This window comes from Giraffa tippelskirchi, chromosome 10 (assembly GCF_054371585.1).
Source record: "Giraffa tippelskirchi isolate mGirTip1 chromosome 10, T2T-mGirTip1v1.2.pri, whole genome shotgun sequence".
Taxonomy (NCBI): Eukaryota; Metazoa; Chordata; class Mammalia; order Artiodactyla; family Giraffidae; genus Giraffa; species Giraffa tippelskirchi.
The window spans coordinates 156,338,251-156,352,705 of NC_137284.1; the positions used below are offsets into that span (position 1 = coordinate 156,338,251).

The window sequence follows — 14,455 nt, forward strand, 5'->3', positions numbered from 1 at the left end:
ATCTTCACGACCCAGATAATCATGATGGTGTGATCACTCACCTAGAGCCAGACATCCTGGAATGTGAAGTCAAGTGGGCCTTAGGAAGCATCACTACGAACAAAGCTAGTGGAGGTGATGGAATCCCAGTTGAGCTATTTCAAATCCTCAAAGATGATGCTATGAAAGTGCTGCACTCAATATGCCAGCAAATTTGGAAAACTCAGCAGTGGCCACAGGACCGGAAAAGGTCCGTTTTCATTCCAATCCCAAAGAAAGGCAATGACAAAGAATGCTCAAACTACTATTGCACAATAGCACTCATCTCACACACTAGCAAAGTAATGCTCAAAATTCTCCAAGCTAGGCTTCAGCAGTATGTGAACCATGAACTTCCAGATGTTCAAGCTGGATTTAAAAAAGGCAGAGGAACCAGAGATAAAATTGCCAAGATCCGCTGGACCACTGAAAAAGCAAAAGAGTTCCAGAAAAACATTTACTTCTGCTTTATTGATTATGCCAAAGCCTTTGACTGTGTGGATCACAACAAACTGTGGAAAATTCTTAAAGAGATGGGAATACCAGACCATTTGACCTGCCTCCTGAGAAATCTGTATGCAGGTCAAGAAGTAACAGTTAGAACTGGACATGGAACAACAGATTGGTTCCAAATAGGGAAAGGAGTACGTCAAAGCTGTTTATTGTCACCCTGCTTATTTAACTTATATGCAGAGTACATCATGAGAAATGCTGGACTGGATGAAGCCCAAGCTGGAATCAAAATTGCTGGGAGAAATATCAATAACCTCAGACATGCAGATGACACCACCCTTATGGCAGAAAGCGAAGTACTAAAGAGCCTCTTGATGAAAGCGAAACAGAAGAGTGAAAAAGTTGGCTTAAAGCTCAACATTCAGAAAACTAAGATCATGGCATCTGGTCCCATCACTTCATGGCAAATATATGGGGAAACAGTGGAAACAGTGACAGACTTTATTTTTGGGGGCTCCAAAATCATTGCAGATGGTGACTGCAGCCATGAAATTAAAAGATGCTTGCTCCTTGGAAGGAAAGTTATGATCAACCTAGACAGCGTATTAAAAAGCACAGACATTAGTTTACCAACAAAAGTCTATCTAGTCAAAGCTATGGTTTTTCCAGTAGTCATGAATGGATGTGAGAGTTGGACTATAAAGAAAGCTGAGTGCTGAAGAATTGATGCTTTGAACTGTGGTGCTGGAGAAGACTCTTAAGAGTCCCTTGGACAGCAAGGAGATCCAACCAGGTCATCCTAAAGGAAATCAGTCCTGAATATTCATTGAAAGGACTGATGTTGAAGCTGAAACTCCAATACTTTGGCCGCCTGATGTGAAGAGCTGACTCATTGGAAAAGACCCTGATGCTGGGAAATATTGGAGGCGGGAGGAGAAGGGGATGACAGAGGATGATATGGTTGGATGGCATCACCGACTCAATGGACATGAGTTTGAGTAAACTCCAGGAGTTGGTGATGGACAGGGAGGCCTGACGTGCTGCAGTCCATGGGGTCACAAGGAGTCAGACCCGACTGAGCAACTGAACTGAACTGAACTGAGCAATGGTCAAATTTCCTTCCACCCAAGAGAAAAGTGGGCAGTGTTGGGAAAAACTAGGGGAAAAATGCTTTCAACTCATTCATTTTTAAGTTGAAAGAATACAGTAAAAGTAATACAGAAACCCTAAAAAGAAAGTAAAATTGAAAGTGTTAGTCACTCAGTTGTGTCTGATTCTTTGCGACCCTGTGGGCTGTAGCCCATCATGCTCCTCTGTCCATGAGATTCTCCAGGCAAGAATACTGGAGCGGGTTGCCATTCCCTCCTCCAGGGGATCTTCCCAACCCAGGGACTGAACCCAGGTCTCCTGAATTGCAGGAGGATTCTCTACCATCTGAGCCCTCAGGGAAGCCCACAGAAAACCTAGTGTACACCAAACTGCCTTGACATGCTGGATGGTGCTTTTCAAAGATATATTCAGGTAGCTAGATCTGCATGTCTGGGAGGAAATGCAGACAGACAGACACTAGTAAAGAATAATGACTACTTAGTACTTCTACTTTTTCCCTGAACATCAAGAACTTAAGAGTGGTAATGGTTCACTATTTTCCTGCTGGGAAGTGGGTGGTGGAGAGAACATTCTCTCTAGGGGATGGTTTGTGTGTTAAGATTGGGACCAGAATTGAGGATGAGGTTATGCTCGTAAACCCTCTGAGGCTCAGCAGTCTGTCATTTAGCCATCCTAGGGACCCGTGGATTACAGAAGGGCCTACAATTGTCTCAAAGTGTGGTCAGAGGACTCTTGAGGGTCAAGCAACCTTTTCAGAGAGCCCCCAAGGACACACCATCTCACGGTAACCCTAGGGCATCATGTGATTTTCAGCTATTGCTGTGTGTGCCCCCTCTCGTCAGTCCCTGGGAGACCCTCGCCCCCAAATGCACAGCAAGGCAGTTGCAAAGTTAACCAAACTTCTGCTCCAGGGCAAAAGCCTTTTCTCCTAAGATCGTCCTTGTTAGTGCAGCAAAGTGTCTTCTGATTAACTCTCGACCCTCGAGAGTTAGTCTTGTTAGTATTCTGAGTCATGAAACAAGAAATACACACAGAACACTTTTCGTCACATGCTGTATACGGTAATGCTCTTGAGCAAAGTCTCTTGTGGGACTGAGCTGCCTTTTAAAATAAAACACTGAAAACCTCAAAAACCGTGAGTTCTCAGACGTGGGTGTCTGAAAGACGTTTTGTCCAAACTGAACGAGGTGAGTCTGTCGCTTCAAGGAAAACAAGTGACGGGAGTTGTTGCCAATGATACATTTGAGTTTTCAAGTGAAAAATGGGCATTCTGGAGAAGCCGTATCTGCTACAATGAGCTTGACAGCTTCCCACCACTTAGTGGGAAGTCTTCCCGGGAAGGCTGGTGGTGTCATTAATAAATGTGATTTTGCTTTTTTGGGTATTGTGGAATGAAACATGCCAACATTTGGATGATCTGCATAAACCATTGACCTGATATTTTCCAAATGACCAACGAATGATGTTACAAAATCATTCATGGGTTAAAGATTCACTCAAAGTGCAAGACAGAAGGGCAGATTTTAATGTGATAGAACAGACTTTATGAAATAGATGGTGAAAATTCATTAATATGGTTTCAGATTCCACATTGCAACTAACTTTTAAGAAACGACTACTTGTCAAGAAGACTACTCACAATTTCCTCCTCTCAGACGTCCTTGCTGGTCCAGTGGCTAAGACTCTGTGCTCCCAGTGCAGGGGGGCTGGGTTTGATCCCTGGTCAGGAACTGATCCCACATGCCACCAATACAAGTTTGCCACAACTAAGACCCAGAGCAGCTAAATAAATAAAGAAAAAGAAAATGTTCCTCTCTTTTCCGACTATATGTCTGTGTGAGGCTGGATTTTTTTTCACGTACTTCCACGAAAACAACACATGGTAGTGGGGTGGATGCAGAAGCAAGTATGAGAATCCCACTGTCTCTGAACCGGACATTACAAAGATTCATAATAATGTAAAGCAATGCCACTCTTTTCATTATTTTTTTTTATTATTAAAAATGTATTTATGAGGGGCTTCCCTGCTGGCTCAGTGGTAGAGAATCACCTGCCAACGCAGGAGACATGGGTTCGACCCCTGATCTGGGATGATCCCACGTGCTGCAGAGCAACTAAGTCCGTGCTCCACAACTATTAACAGCCTGTGCTCTGGAGCCTGGGAGCTGCAACTACTGAGCCCACGTGTGGCAACTGCTGAAGCCTGCGCACTCTGCAACAAAAGAAGCCACCGCAACGAGAAGCCCAAGTACTGCAGCTGGAGAGTAGCCCCTGCTCAGCGCAGCGACAGAAAAGCCTGCCTAGCAATGAGGACCCAGCACAGCCACCAATAAATAAATAAAATTATTTTAAAAATTAAAAAAAAATTATGATAATATGTAACGAGTTTACTATTGATCTTTTTAGATAAATTAATAACTAAAGTTGCTCAGTTTTAATTTTTAGTATGGTAAAAATCAGTAGATGAAGCCCACGAAAAATAAGCCCTTGGGGTCCTCAATAATCATGAGTATAAAGGGGTCCTGAGATCAACAAGGTTGAAAACCGCTGAACTGCAAGGGAGCAAAACCCAAAAGCTCAGAAACAACTCACCATCTTGCACAAGTTAAAACGTCCTTTCATCCTCTCCTCTGGGGTTAATGACCTTGGATTTTGGGGGTAGGCATTTCTTTGCACTTTTAATAAGAAACTCATTTTGATCATTATAAGAGCAAATCTTAATGATCACAGTAGAGCCCACTAAAGCTACAATCCAAAAACAAAAACACTAATTAGAAAAGATATATGCACCCCAATGTTTACAGCAGCACTATTTACAACAGGTTAGATATGGAAGCAAACTAAGTGTCCACTGGGGCTTCCCTAGTGGCTCAGATGGCAAAGAGTCTGCCTGCAGTACAGGAGACCCGGGTTTGATCCTTGGGTCAGGAAGATCCCCTGGAGAAGGGAATGGCTACCCACTCCAGTATTTTTGCCTGGAGAATCCCACGGACAGAGGAGCCTGGCAGGCTACAGTCCATAGGGTCGAAAAGAGTTGGACATGACTGAGCGACTAACACTTAAGTGTCCATCAAGAGACATGGAAAAAGATGTGGTATATGTATACACACACACACACACACACACACACACACACACAAATGGAATACTATTCAGCCATGAAAAGAATGAAATTCTGCCATTTGCAGCAACATGAATGGACCTAGAGAGTATTATTGCTTAGTGAAATAACTCAGAGAAAAACAAATATTGTATGATAGCACTTCTTTATGGAATTTAAAAATAATACAAATGAATGTATATAGCAAAACAGAAACAAATTCACAGATTCAGCAAACAAAGCAGTGATTACCAGTGGGGAGAGGGCAGGTCAGGGGTATGAGATTAAGAGATACAAACTACTATGCATAAAATGAATACACAGCAAGTATGTATTGTATGTTGTTCAGTGGCTAAGTCGTGTCCGATTCTTTGTGACCCCATGGACTGCAGCCTGCCAGTCTCCCCAGTCCAGGGGATTTCTCAGGCAAGAATACTGGAGTGGGTTGCCATTTTCTCCTCCAGGGGATCTGCCTGACTCAGGGCTGAACCCGAGTTTCCTACATTGCAGGTGGATTCTTTATTGTATAGCAGAGGGAATCACAGCCATTATCTCGTAATATCATTTAATGGAGTATAAACTGAAAAATACTGAATTACTACGTTGTACACCTGAAACTAATATAGTAAATCAACTATATCTCAATTTAAAAAGCCAAAAAGAGCCTCCAAATTTATATTCCCTTTTGTAAACCAAGAAGTCCTGTTCTCTTTATCCCAGTCATGTCATTCATCGTTTTTTAAATTCCTTTTTCAAAAAATATTAATTTGCTTATTTATTTGGCGTGTTGGAGCTTAGCTGTGGGCACGTGGGAACTTCGCTGCCTCATTCGGGCTCTTTCGTGGTGCACAGACTCTCTACCTGTGACACGCGCGCTCCAGAGCACACGGGCTCATAGCGTACTCATGGAGTACCGGCTTGGCTGCTCCAAAGCATATGGGATCTTAGTTCCCCGACTAGGGATCAAACCCATGTCCCCTGCATTGCTAGGCAGGTTCTTTAACTGCTAGACCACCAGGGAAGTCCCCATCATTTTTTTTTATGTTAGAAATTACCATGAAATTTGCTTGTAAAAAAAATGATCAGTTTTTGCCTAAATGATTTTCAACGTGTGTGTGTGTGTTAGTTGCTCAGTTGTGTCTGACTCTTTTCGACCCCATGGATTGTAACCCGCCAGGCTCCTCTGTCCATGGGATTCTCCAGGCAAGAATACTGGAGTGGGTTGCCAGTTTCTTCTCCAGCTTTTCAACATATATGTATATTTAAACTGCAAAGCATTTTTAGCTATTTTAGTGTTGACTGCTATAGTTTGAATCACATTCAGTTTTAAAATGTTCCTTATAAAAAGGGTTCTGGATAATTAACAGAACATGCATAATTTAGCTACTCTCACCCACCGATTGACCAGGCTCCGTAACCTCAGGCTACTAGTGTGATCAGACACATTTAGGTGATCTGTGGGTTTTGTTCTTTTCTTGGAGGCCTCTTCCCAGGCTCTCCAGGTCCCTGTCAAAATCTCCATGTGGTGGTCCCATAGCTACCTCCCTTCCTCATCAGCCTGGGCATCTTTCCTGATATCTGGGTCTTAATTTATGCCCGATAAGGATGATAAATCCCCTGGAGTAGGAAATGGCTACCCACTCCGGTATTCTTGCTTGGTTAATGCCATGGACAGAGGAGCCTGGTGGGCTACAGTCCAGGGGGTTGCAAAGAGTCAGACACTACTGAGCAACTGCACATGCATGCACATATGAGGGACCAGATGCTCCAGTATCTTTCTGAGGAAAGCTACATGGGGAGGTAATTCTAGGGGAACCTATATGTCTGATAATGGCTTTCAGTTGGATCCCTGCCAAATTACGAAATTTGCAATCATTTCCCCTCCATTTTGAAAGTACCACCCCATTGCCTGCTAGCTTCTGCTGTTCTAAAGTCTAACACCATTCTGAGTCATGATTCTGGTTTTTTTAAACTAAACTTTGTTTGCCTTCTCATTGGAAGGACTGATGCCGAAGCTGAAACTCCCAACACTTTGGCCACCTGATGTGAAGAACTGACTCATTGGGAAAGACCCTGATGCTGGGGAAGATTGAAGGTGGGAAGAGACAGGAAGACAACAGAGGATGAGATGGTTGGATGGCATCACCGACTCGATGGACAAGAGTTTGAGTGAGCTCCAGGAGTTGGTGATGGACAGGGAAGCTTGGCATGCTGCAGTCCATGGGGTGGCAAACAGTTGGACATGACTGAGCGACTGAACTGAACTGAAACTTTGTTTGCACCTCCTCTCTGGAAGATTTATCTTGTCTTTGTCCTTGTCATTTCTGAAATTTCATGACGCTGTGTCCTGGTGTAGGTTTTCTTTCTTTTCCCTCTTTTTTCCTTTCTTTTTGTATTGGGCATTAGTCTGGAAAGTAGGGCTCTTTCCTCATGGGCGAGGACCTTTTTCTCTTCTGATTCTCTTTCTGTCTCCTTGGTTCTTCCTCCCTGGGCTAGTGTTTAGAGGTTGAACCTCCTGGACAGATGCTCTCATTTTCTTTTTTATAAAATAATTTTTAATGTCTGCCTTTTGTCTACTTTCTGGGAGATGTGCTCATTTTATCTTCCAGTGCAGGTATCAAAGCCAGGTCCCCTGCACTGTAGGCAGATTCTTTACCGTCTGAGCCACCAAGGAAGCCCATATAAATATCCATACATGTCTATTTGCATATTTTTATTTTCCTAGGACTATTGATCATGGAATACAACCCCCCCTTTTTTATAGCATCCTGATCTTGTTTCATGGCTGAAGTACCTTTTCCTCCCTTTAATTGTTTTCTCCAAGTTCCTTTTATTCTGTTTGCCTTTTATCTCTGTCTTTCACATCTGAGAGCTTCCTCCAGGTCTGGTTTTGCTTGGATTCATATCTAATATGGATGCTCTCGTATCTAATACGGATGCTCTCAAGAGCTAGGTCGGGGGCTTGGGGGGACCTCACCAGTCTGTGTATAGGCTTTTACTTAATTTCTGGTTTTGCTTGGATTCATATCTAATATGGATGCTCTCGTATCTGATACGGATGCTCTCAAGAGCTAGGTCAGGGGCTTGGGGGGACCTTACCAGTCTGTGTATAGGCTTTTACTTAATTTCTGTTTTCAGATCCTGTACTCCTGGGCAGGCATTCAGAAAGCAGACCTATCTTCTCATGAGGGTGACAATCTGGGATGTCTGTATGAATGTCAAACAAATTCACACCCTTGCTCTCAGAGGTCCCCGAGTCTTCCAGCCAAAGTCCCCAAGCCCTCTGTTTCATTGAAGGTAAGTTTTTCAAGAAGGGTGACAATTAAAACTAGGAGGATTCATCAGAAGCAGCCTTTAAATACCACCATGAAGGCTTTATGGGAGTCAAAGAAAGCCAGTAAAGGAAAGTGGAGTGGATCACAAAAGATGAGCATCATGACTATAAATTTCATTCGAAAGCTTCAGGGAGTTCACAAGCTTCTTTATCAAAGCCTTGGCCAACACCTCTTTTGTGCCTGGGTGGTTTAGTGGCTTAGTCTTAGTATACTGTTCAGTTTACAACTCTAGAAAAATGGCACCGATTTCTGCAAAGCAGAAATAGAGACACAGACATAGAGAATAAAGTATGGACACCATGAGGGGAAAGGGGGTGATGGAATGAACTGGGAGATTGGAGTTGACATATATACACTATTGATACTGTATATAAAATAGGCGACTAATGAGAACCTACCGTATAGCACAGGGAACTCTACTCAATGCCCTGTGGTGACCTGAATGAGAAGGAAACCTAAAAAAGAGGGGATATATGTATACCTATAACTGATTCACTACACTGTTCAGCAAAAACTAACACAACATTGTAAAGCAACTGTACTCCAATAAAAATTATATATATAAAAAAGCATGCAAGTTGAAAATTAAGTTTTGATTAGCACGGCTCTCCTTCAGTGGTCCTAAATACTGTTCAAAGTTTTTCTATTTATTGTTTTAAACAGTAATTTACAAGATTAAAAGAAAAAAAAAGCTTCATTATCCCCAGCAGCTCAGAAGCTTTCTGCCCTGTTCTTCCCTCCCTAAACTTGATTGGTCAAAGCTCCTGCTTTCTGGGTGCTGGGAAAGGCTCTTTGCAGCCACGGTGACACGGGCTTGGGAGAGGGCAGAGGAAAGGATGGTTCAACCGTGACTGACACTGATAACACGAGGACACACGCAGCACCTTAGGTTTTCATGCAGAAGGACGATCTACAGATGAACCAAGAGGAACTCACTCCCCGCATCTGTAGCGTGAAGGGGCCGCTTGCTGTGCCTATTGTTTCTCCCCCAAACTCCCTGTCCTTGGTCTGATGACTGTGATCGTGTCAGAGACAGAGAACTGAGAAAAGTCAGTGGTGGCGGTGGGGGCGGGGGAGGTCAGAGACGCTCGGGCTGCGTTATTGCTGGGGAGCCACTCTTGAAAAGGAAATGGAGAGTCACCCACATTGTGGGCATTACTCAGGAAATACATGAACAGGTCATGATATTTTATTTTTCCCCTTATGTGCTATGTCCTTGGGCTTTCTTTAGAAAAGAACAGCCGTAGTTTTATGCTTGTCAAGGGCTCAAAACCGGAGGAGTCAGAGGCCCCATCTTGGGGCACCCTTGACTTGCCACGGGAAGGAATCAGCCCCGTGAGAATAAGACAACCCGCTGATTCCTCCCGGGAGGCGTTCGCCGTCTGGAAGCCCTCACTCCCGTGGCTGTGCCTTCACGTCCTCCGTGGAGAACTGCTGGGGTGCAGAGTGGAGAAGACACCCAGACAGCCTCTGCTGGACACAACGTCCCCCAAGAGGCGTGCTAGCCCGAGCCAGGAGGGTGCATTCCGGAGCGGACACTGGAGCCTAAGCCTGGCTCTCACACGTGAACGTGGTTTAAACTCCAGCACTGGCTGCACTGTTTGCCAGGCCCAGGGCAAAACCAGAATCGAGCATTTCAAGATGACCCACCAGCACTGCACCAGGAGTGGGCCCTTCTGAGCAATGGGTCCGTGTCCCCAGAGGATCAGACGGTCGAGAATCGGCCTGCAGTGCAGGAGACCTGGGTTCGACCCCTGGGTGGGGGAGATCCCCTGGAGAAGGAAATGGCAACCCACTCCAGTATTCTTGCCTGGAGAATTCCATGGACAGAGGAGCCTGGCAGGCTTCTGTTTATGGGATCGCAAAAAGTTGGACACGACTGAGCGACTAACACTCTTTCCTGTGTCACTGCGTGGGTCCCAGGACCATGCAGCCACCAGTTCCTCCGTGTCCCCATCTATAAAATGGGACTCATAACTGTACCTACCTCAGAGGGCTGCAAGGAATATGCGTGTTAACTACACGTAAGGCACCGACATCAGCATTTAACAAGAACTTGAGAAACGACTACCACATCCCCATACAACCTACACTTCACATCAGACCATCTCAACATATTACCCACATTTGATGAAAATACAGCCTGCCAGTTCTCTGTGATATGGTCCAACAGACAAACCCAACTTTATAAATCTGGTTAACAGCAACCTGCCAATGATTAGGTGCTTTTTAAACCCTGGGATTTTTTTTTTTTCAGTGAATAAACTATAATGACTGAAAACTCAGGCTAAACCTATAATCTTGGGAGTACTATATTGTGCTTAATTTTTGTGGTTAAGTTTAAAAAATGATAAGTACATCATTGTTTATCACGACCACAGAGAAACAGAAATGATGTGTTGTCTGACGAATCAAGAAAAACTGGAACTAACTAGCAGTTTTAAACAGAGGACAGGGACTTCTCTGGTGGTCTGGTGGCTAAGACTCTGTGGTCCCAATGCAGGGGGCCCCGGGTTCAACCCCTGGTCAGGGAACTAGATCCCACATGCTGCAGTTAAAAGAGCATGCAGGCCCCAGCTAAGGCCTGGTACAGCCAAATATATCAATATTTAAAAAAAGACTTAAAAAATTAAAACAGAAGACAACTCAAAATATGCTATTAATACATGTCAATGAGAAAAAGTTTATTTTTTATGCAAGTATCCTTAGGCCAACACTATATTTAGCTGAGCAGAAATCTTTGAAGGACCAGACCCATTTATAAGGATCTGAGTAAAGGGATGCCAATGTCTTGGAGAGCGTCAACGAGAAACATGTGATAAAATGTTTTTAAAAAAATTTTTTTTAAATTTATTTTTATTTAAAAATATTTTTGGCCATACCATGCAGCTTGTGGGATTTTAGTTTCCCAGTCAAGGATCAAACCTGGGCAGTGACAATGCGGAGTCCACTGGACCGCCAGGGAATTCCCTGAGAAAGATGTTTTTTAACTAACCTACAGCTAGCATCACTAAACATCTAGAACATTGCTATGATCATTCCATCAATGTCTTTTCTGGTGTAGACGAATAAGGTGCTGGTTTATATTATTTAGACTGCTGCCCTTCTGTATTAAAGGACCGAGATGGAAATAAGACACAGAATCTCCTCATGGGTGCTGCAGATCTTCTAAGTCAATCCAGAATTTAATTCAACAAGACTGGAGGGGTAGAGAACGAGATAGGTTGGACGGTTAAAGAATCCTGGTTCCACAATGACCTGGATGAAGGCTCTGCTTGACTTTTGACTCAAGTAGTGAAGGGACTTGGTGACCCAGCAAGCAACCTGGGTCCAAGCCAACCTGTTACAGTGCTGTTTTTTTAAAAAATATTTATTTATTTGGCTGCCTCGGATCTTAATTATGGCACAAGAGATCTTTGTTGCATCACGCAGGATCTTTTGTTGTGATACAAGGACTCTGTAGTCTTGGTGCCCAGGCTCAGTCATTATGGCGGTTGGAACGGTGGATTCTTTAGCCACTGGACCACCAGGGAAGTCCCTCCAGTGCTGTTTGAATGGAAATAAAATCTGACCTGATTCTATGAGCTCAACCGAATATATTTATAAATATCAGCACAAGTTGAGCTTCTCGTGCTGGTCTCGGTGGTTTATTTAAAGCAGGCTCTTTCTCTCTAATTTTGTTCTGAATAGACCTTCTTTCATTATTTGTGTCTGTTTTGTCCAGGCAGGATAGTCCCTGCTCTACTGCTCTTGCTGCCTCCTCCCTCTGTTTCTCAGAAAAATAAATTTAAACTGGCTTTGCTTTGTTCAGGGGAGGCTGTGGTGTGTACACCCTTCCATTTAAGTCAGGCCAATAAGCTAAATGCTGACTACAGGCTAAGTCCTGCGGCTACTGCCTCTAAAAGCCTTTATATTTGCTTTTACCACCTTATAAAAAGGCAGGGGACGAGGATTTGTGCTGACTTTAAGGCTTTCCTCTCACGTCACTCAGATACCTTAACACAGGGGTCCCTGCACGGTCACTGACCACGTCTGCAGATCTAAGGGTTAGGCCAAGTGGGAAACAGACATTTTCTTTAATCGCCCATTTGTAAGGTGAACAAGTGGACAGGCAGAGTGAAAACACAGTCCCATCTGTGGAACCATGTCCTGACTGCGCAAGAGTATAGGGTCTTTTAAAAAGCTTTTTCTTTTGGATTGGGGTACAGCCGATTAACAATGTTGTCATAGTTTCAGGCGCAGAGCAAAGGGACTCAGCTATACAAACATACGTATCCATTCTCCCCCAAACTCCCTTTCCATTCAGGCCGCCACTTAACATTGAGCAGAGTTCCCTATGCTATACAGCAGGTCCTTGTTGGCTATTCATTTTAAATATAGCAGTGTGTACCTGTCCATCTCAAACTCCCTAACCATCCCTTCCCCCCATCCTTCCCCCAGCACAAGGTCTTGAACCCCTAAGACCAGGTCTCTAGTTTGAAGACCATTTCCTTGATTATTTCAGCACGGAGTGCTACACACAGCCTCATGGAGAGGCCTCCTAGGAAAAATCCTGAAAGAATTAAGTAGATATTTTGTGACCAGCTATGTTCTACCACGTTAAACATAACCAGTGAGAAATTATCTCTGCAATTCATTCTTACATCCTGAAAAGATAAACCATATTGATATTATGACCCAATTCTAGGGCCATGAAGTGTGGGTAACAAACACATGAACTGGTATTTGGGGATCCCCAAAACCAGTCTTCATTGCTGGACATAATAAACGTGGCAGGCCAGACTCAGGAACATGGAATGAGGACAGATCTTAAGGTAAAATGTGTTCCTTTCATCCCCCTGCTCATCTGACCCTCAAACTAGCCGCTGAGTCTCAGGCAGGCAAACAGCTCGAAAGCCTTCTGACCTCCAAGCACTGAAGTATTCTATATACATCTTCAGTGTCTTGGGCTTCCCAGGTGGCACAGTGGTAAAGAATCTGCCTGCCAACACAGGAGATGCAAGAGACCCGTGTTCGATCCCTGGGTCAGGAAGATTCCAACCCTCTCCAGTATTCTCACCTGGGAAATCCCAGGGACACAGGAGCCTGGAGGGCTACAGTCCATGGGGTCGCAAGAGAGTCAGACACGACTGAGTGACTGAGCATGCATACATTCAGTGTCTTAAAAAAATCTGATCACTAATAACTATTGAAATTGCATTATTTTGTATACAAATATCAATCTGGTCTCTGTCTGAGGGCTTTGGTGTGTTACACACGTGCTCCATGCTACCTGTGACATTTGCTGTTTACCGTACTAGACCCAGCAGTGTGCTTCATAATTAAAATAGTATAAAGTGTGCTAATGGTGTGTACCAGTAGTCATGTACGGATGTGAGAGCTGGACCGTAGAGAAGGCTGAGTGCTGCAGAATTGATACTTTCAAATTGTGGTTCTGGAGAAGACTCCTGAGAGTCCCTTGGACATTAAGGAGATCAAACAAGTCAATCCCAAAGGAAATCAACCCTGAATATTCACTGGAAGGACTGATGCTGAAGCCGAAGCTCCAATACTTGGGCCACCTGATGCGAATAACTGACTCATTGGAAAAGAACTTGATGCTGGGAAAGATTGAAGGCAGGAGGAGAAGGGGACAACAGAGGATGAGATGGTTGGATGGCATCACTGACTCAATGGATATGAATTTGAGCAAACTCTGGGAGACAGTGAAGGACAGGGAAGCCTGGCGAGCTGCAGTCCACGGGGTTGCAAAGAGTCAGATGTGACTTAGCAACTGGAAAACAACAACAACAAATGTTGTGTAACCACCAATTTTAACAAGCAGGAGGCTTTTAAAAATGTCATTATCCTAACAATCAAACTATGGAAACCAAAGACAGGGGCCTGACTATAATATTAATTAATATTAATATAATATTAAGTGAAAAGCTAAGTCTATTTTTATATCTATGTATAAAGAAACAACACAAGCCAAGCAAAGACTGCTATGCCACCATTTAACTGTCTCAAAGTGGTAGGACTACAGGAAGTTTTTGTTCTCTTCTTTATGCTTCTCTTCATATCATTAGAGGAATGATTTTATACAAAATTATCCTAATTGTGGTAAAATACACATAAACTTTATCTTAACCATTTTTAAGTTCACGGTTTGTAGTGTCAAGTACATTTATCTTGCTATGCAACAATTTCCAGAACGCTTCTTCTTAGAGGAATGGTATTTTAAGAGAGAATAATTCTCCAGATGCATCTAATTTTTAAAATTAAAAGCAAAGATAGTACATGGAATGGCTTAATCAGGCCAAAACAAGATCACTGAATAGTCTTACCAATTTGCGAATGAAAACATCACGAGCAATGGACTTTTAACTTGCTTTTGAGACACTGTGTGGAGAGGAAAGCATTGGACCAGATGTAGAAATCGTATTCAAACTTACCCTCT

General features: G+C 43.5%; 1 protein-coding gene across 22 annotated transcripts in view; it reads right to left on the reverse strand.

Annotated features, from left to right (window-relative positions):
* The window catches only part of PRKAG2 (protein kinase AMP-activated non-catalytic subunit gamma 2), a 299,855-nt gene that overhangs the window by 77,235 nt on the left and 208,165 nt on the right, over positions 1–14,455 (reverse strand). The window contains exon 4 of one of the 22 annotated variants that reach the window (XM_081533507.1): positions 11,012–11,017. The exons of the other annotated variants lie outside the window; for them this stretch is intronic. Coding sequence (XP_081389633.1) covers positions 11,012–11,017 — 6 coding nt within the window. The remainder of the gene's footprint in view (positions 1–11,011; positions 11,018–14,455) is intronic. 22 annotated transcript variants of the gene reach the window in all.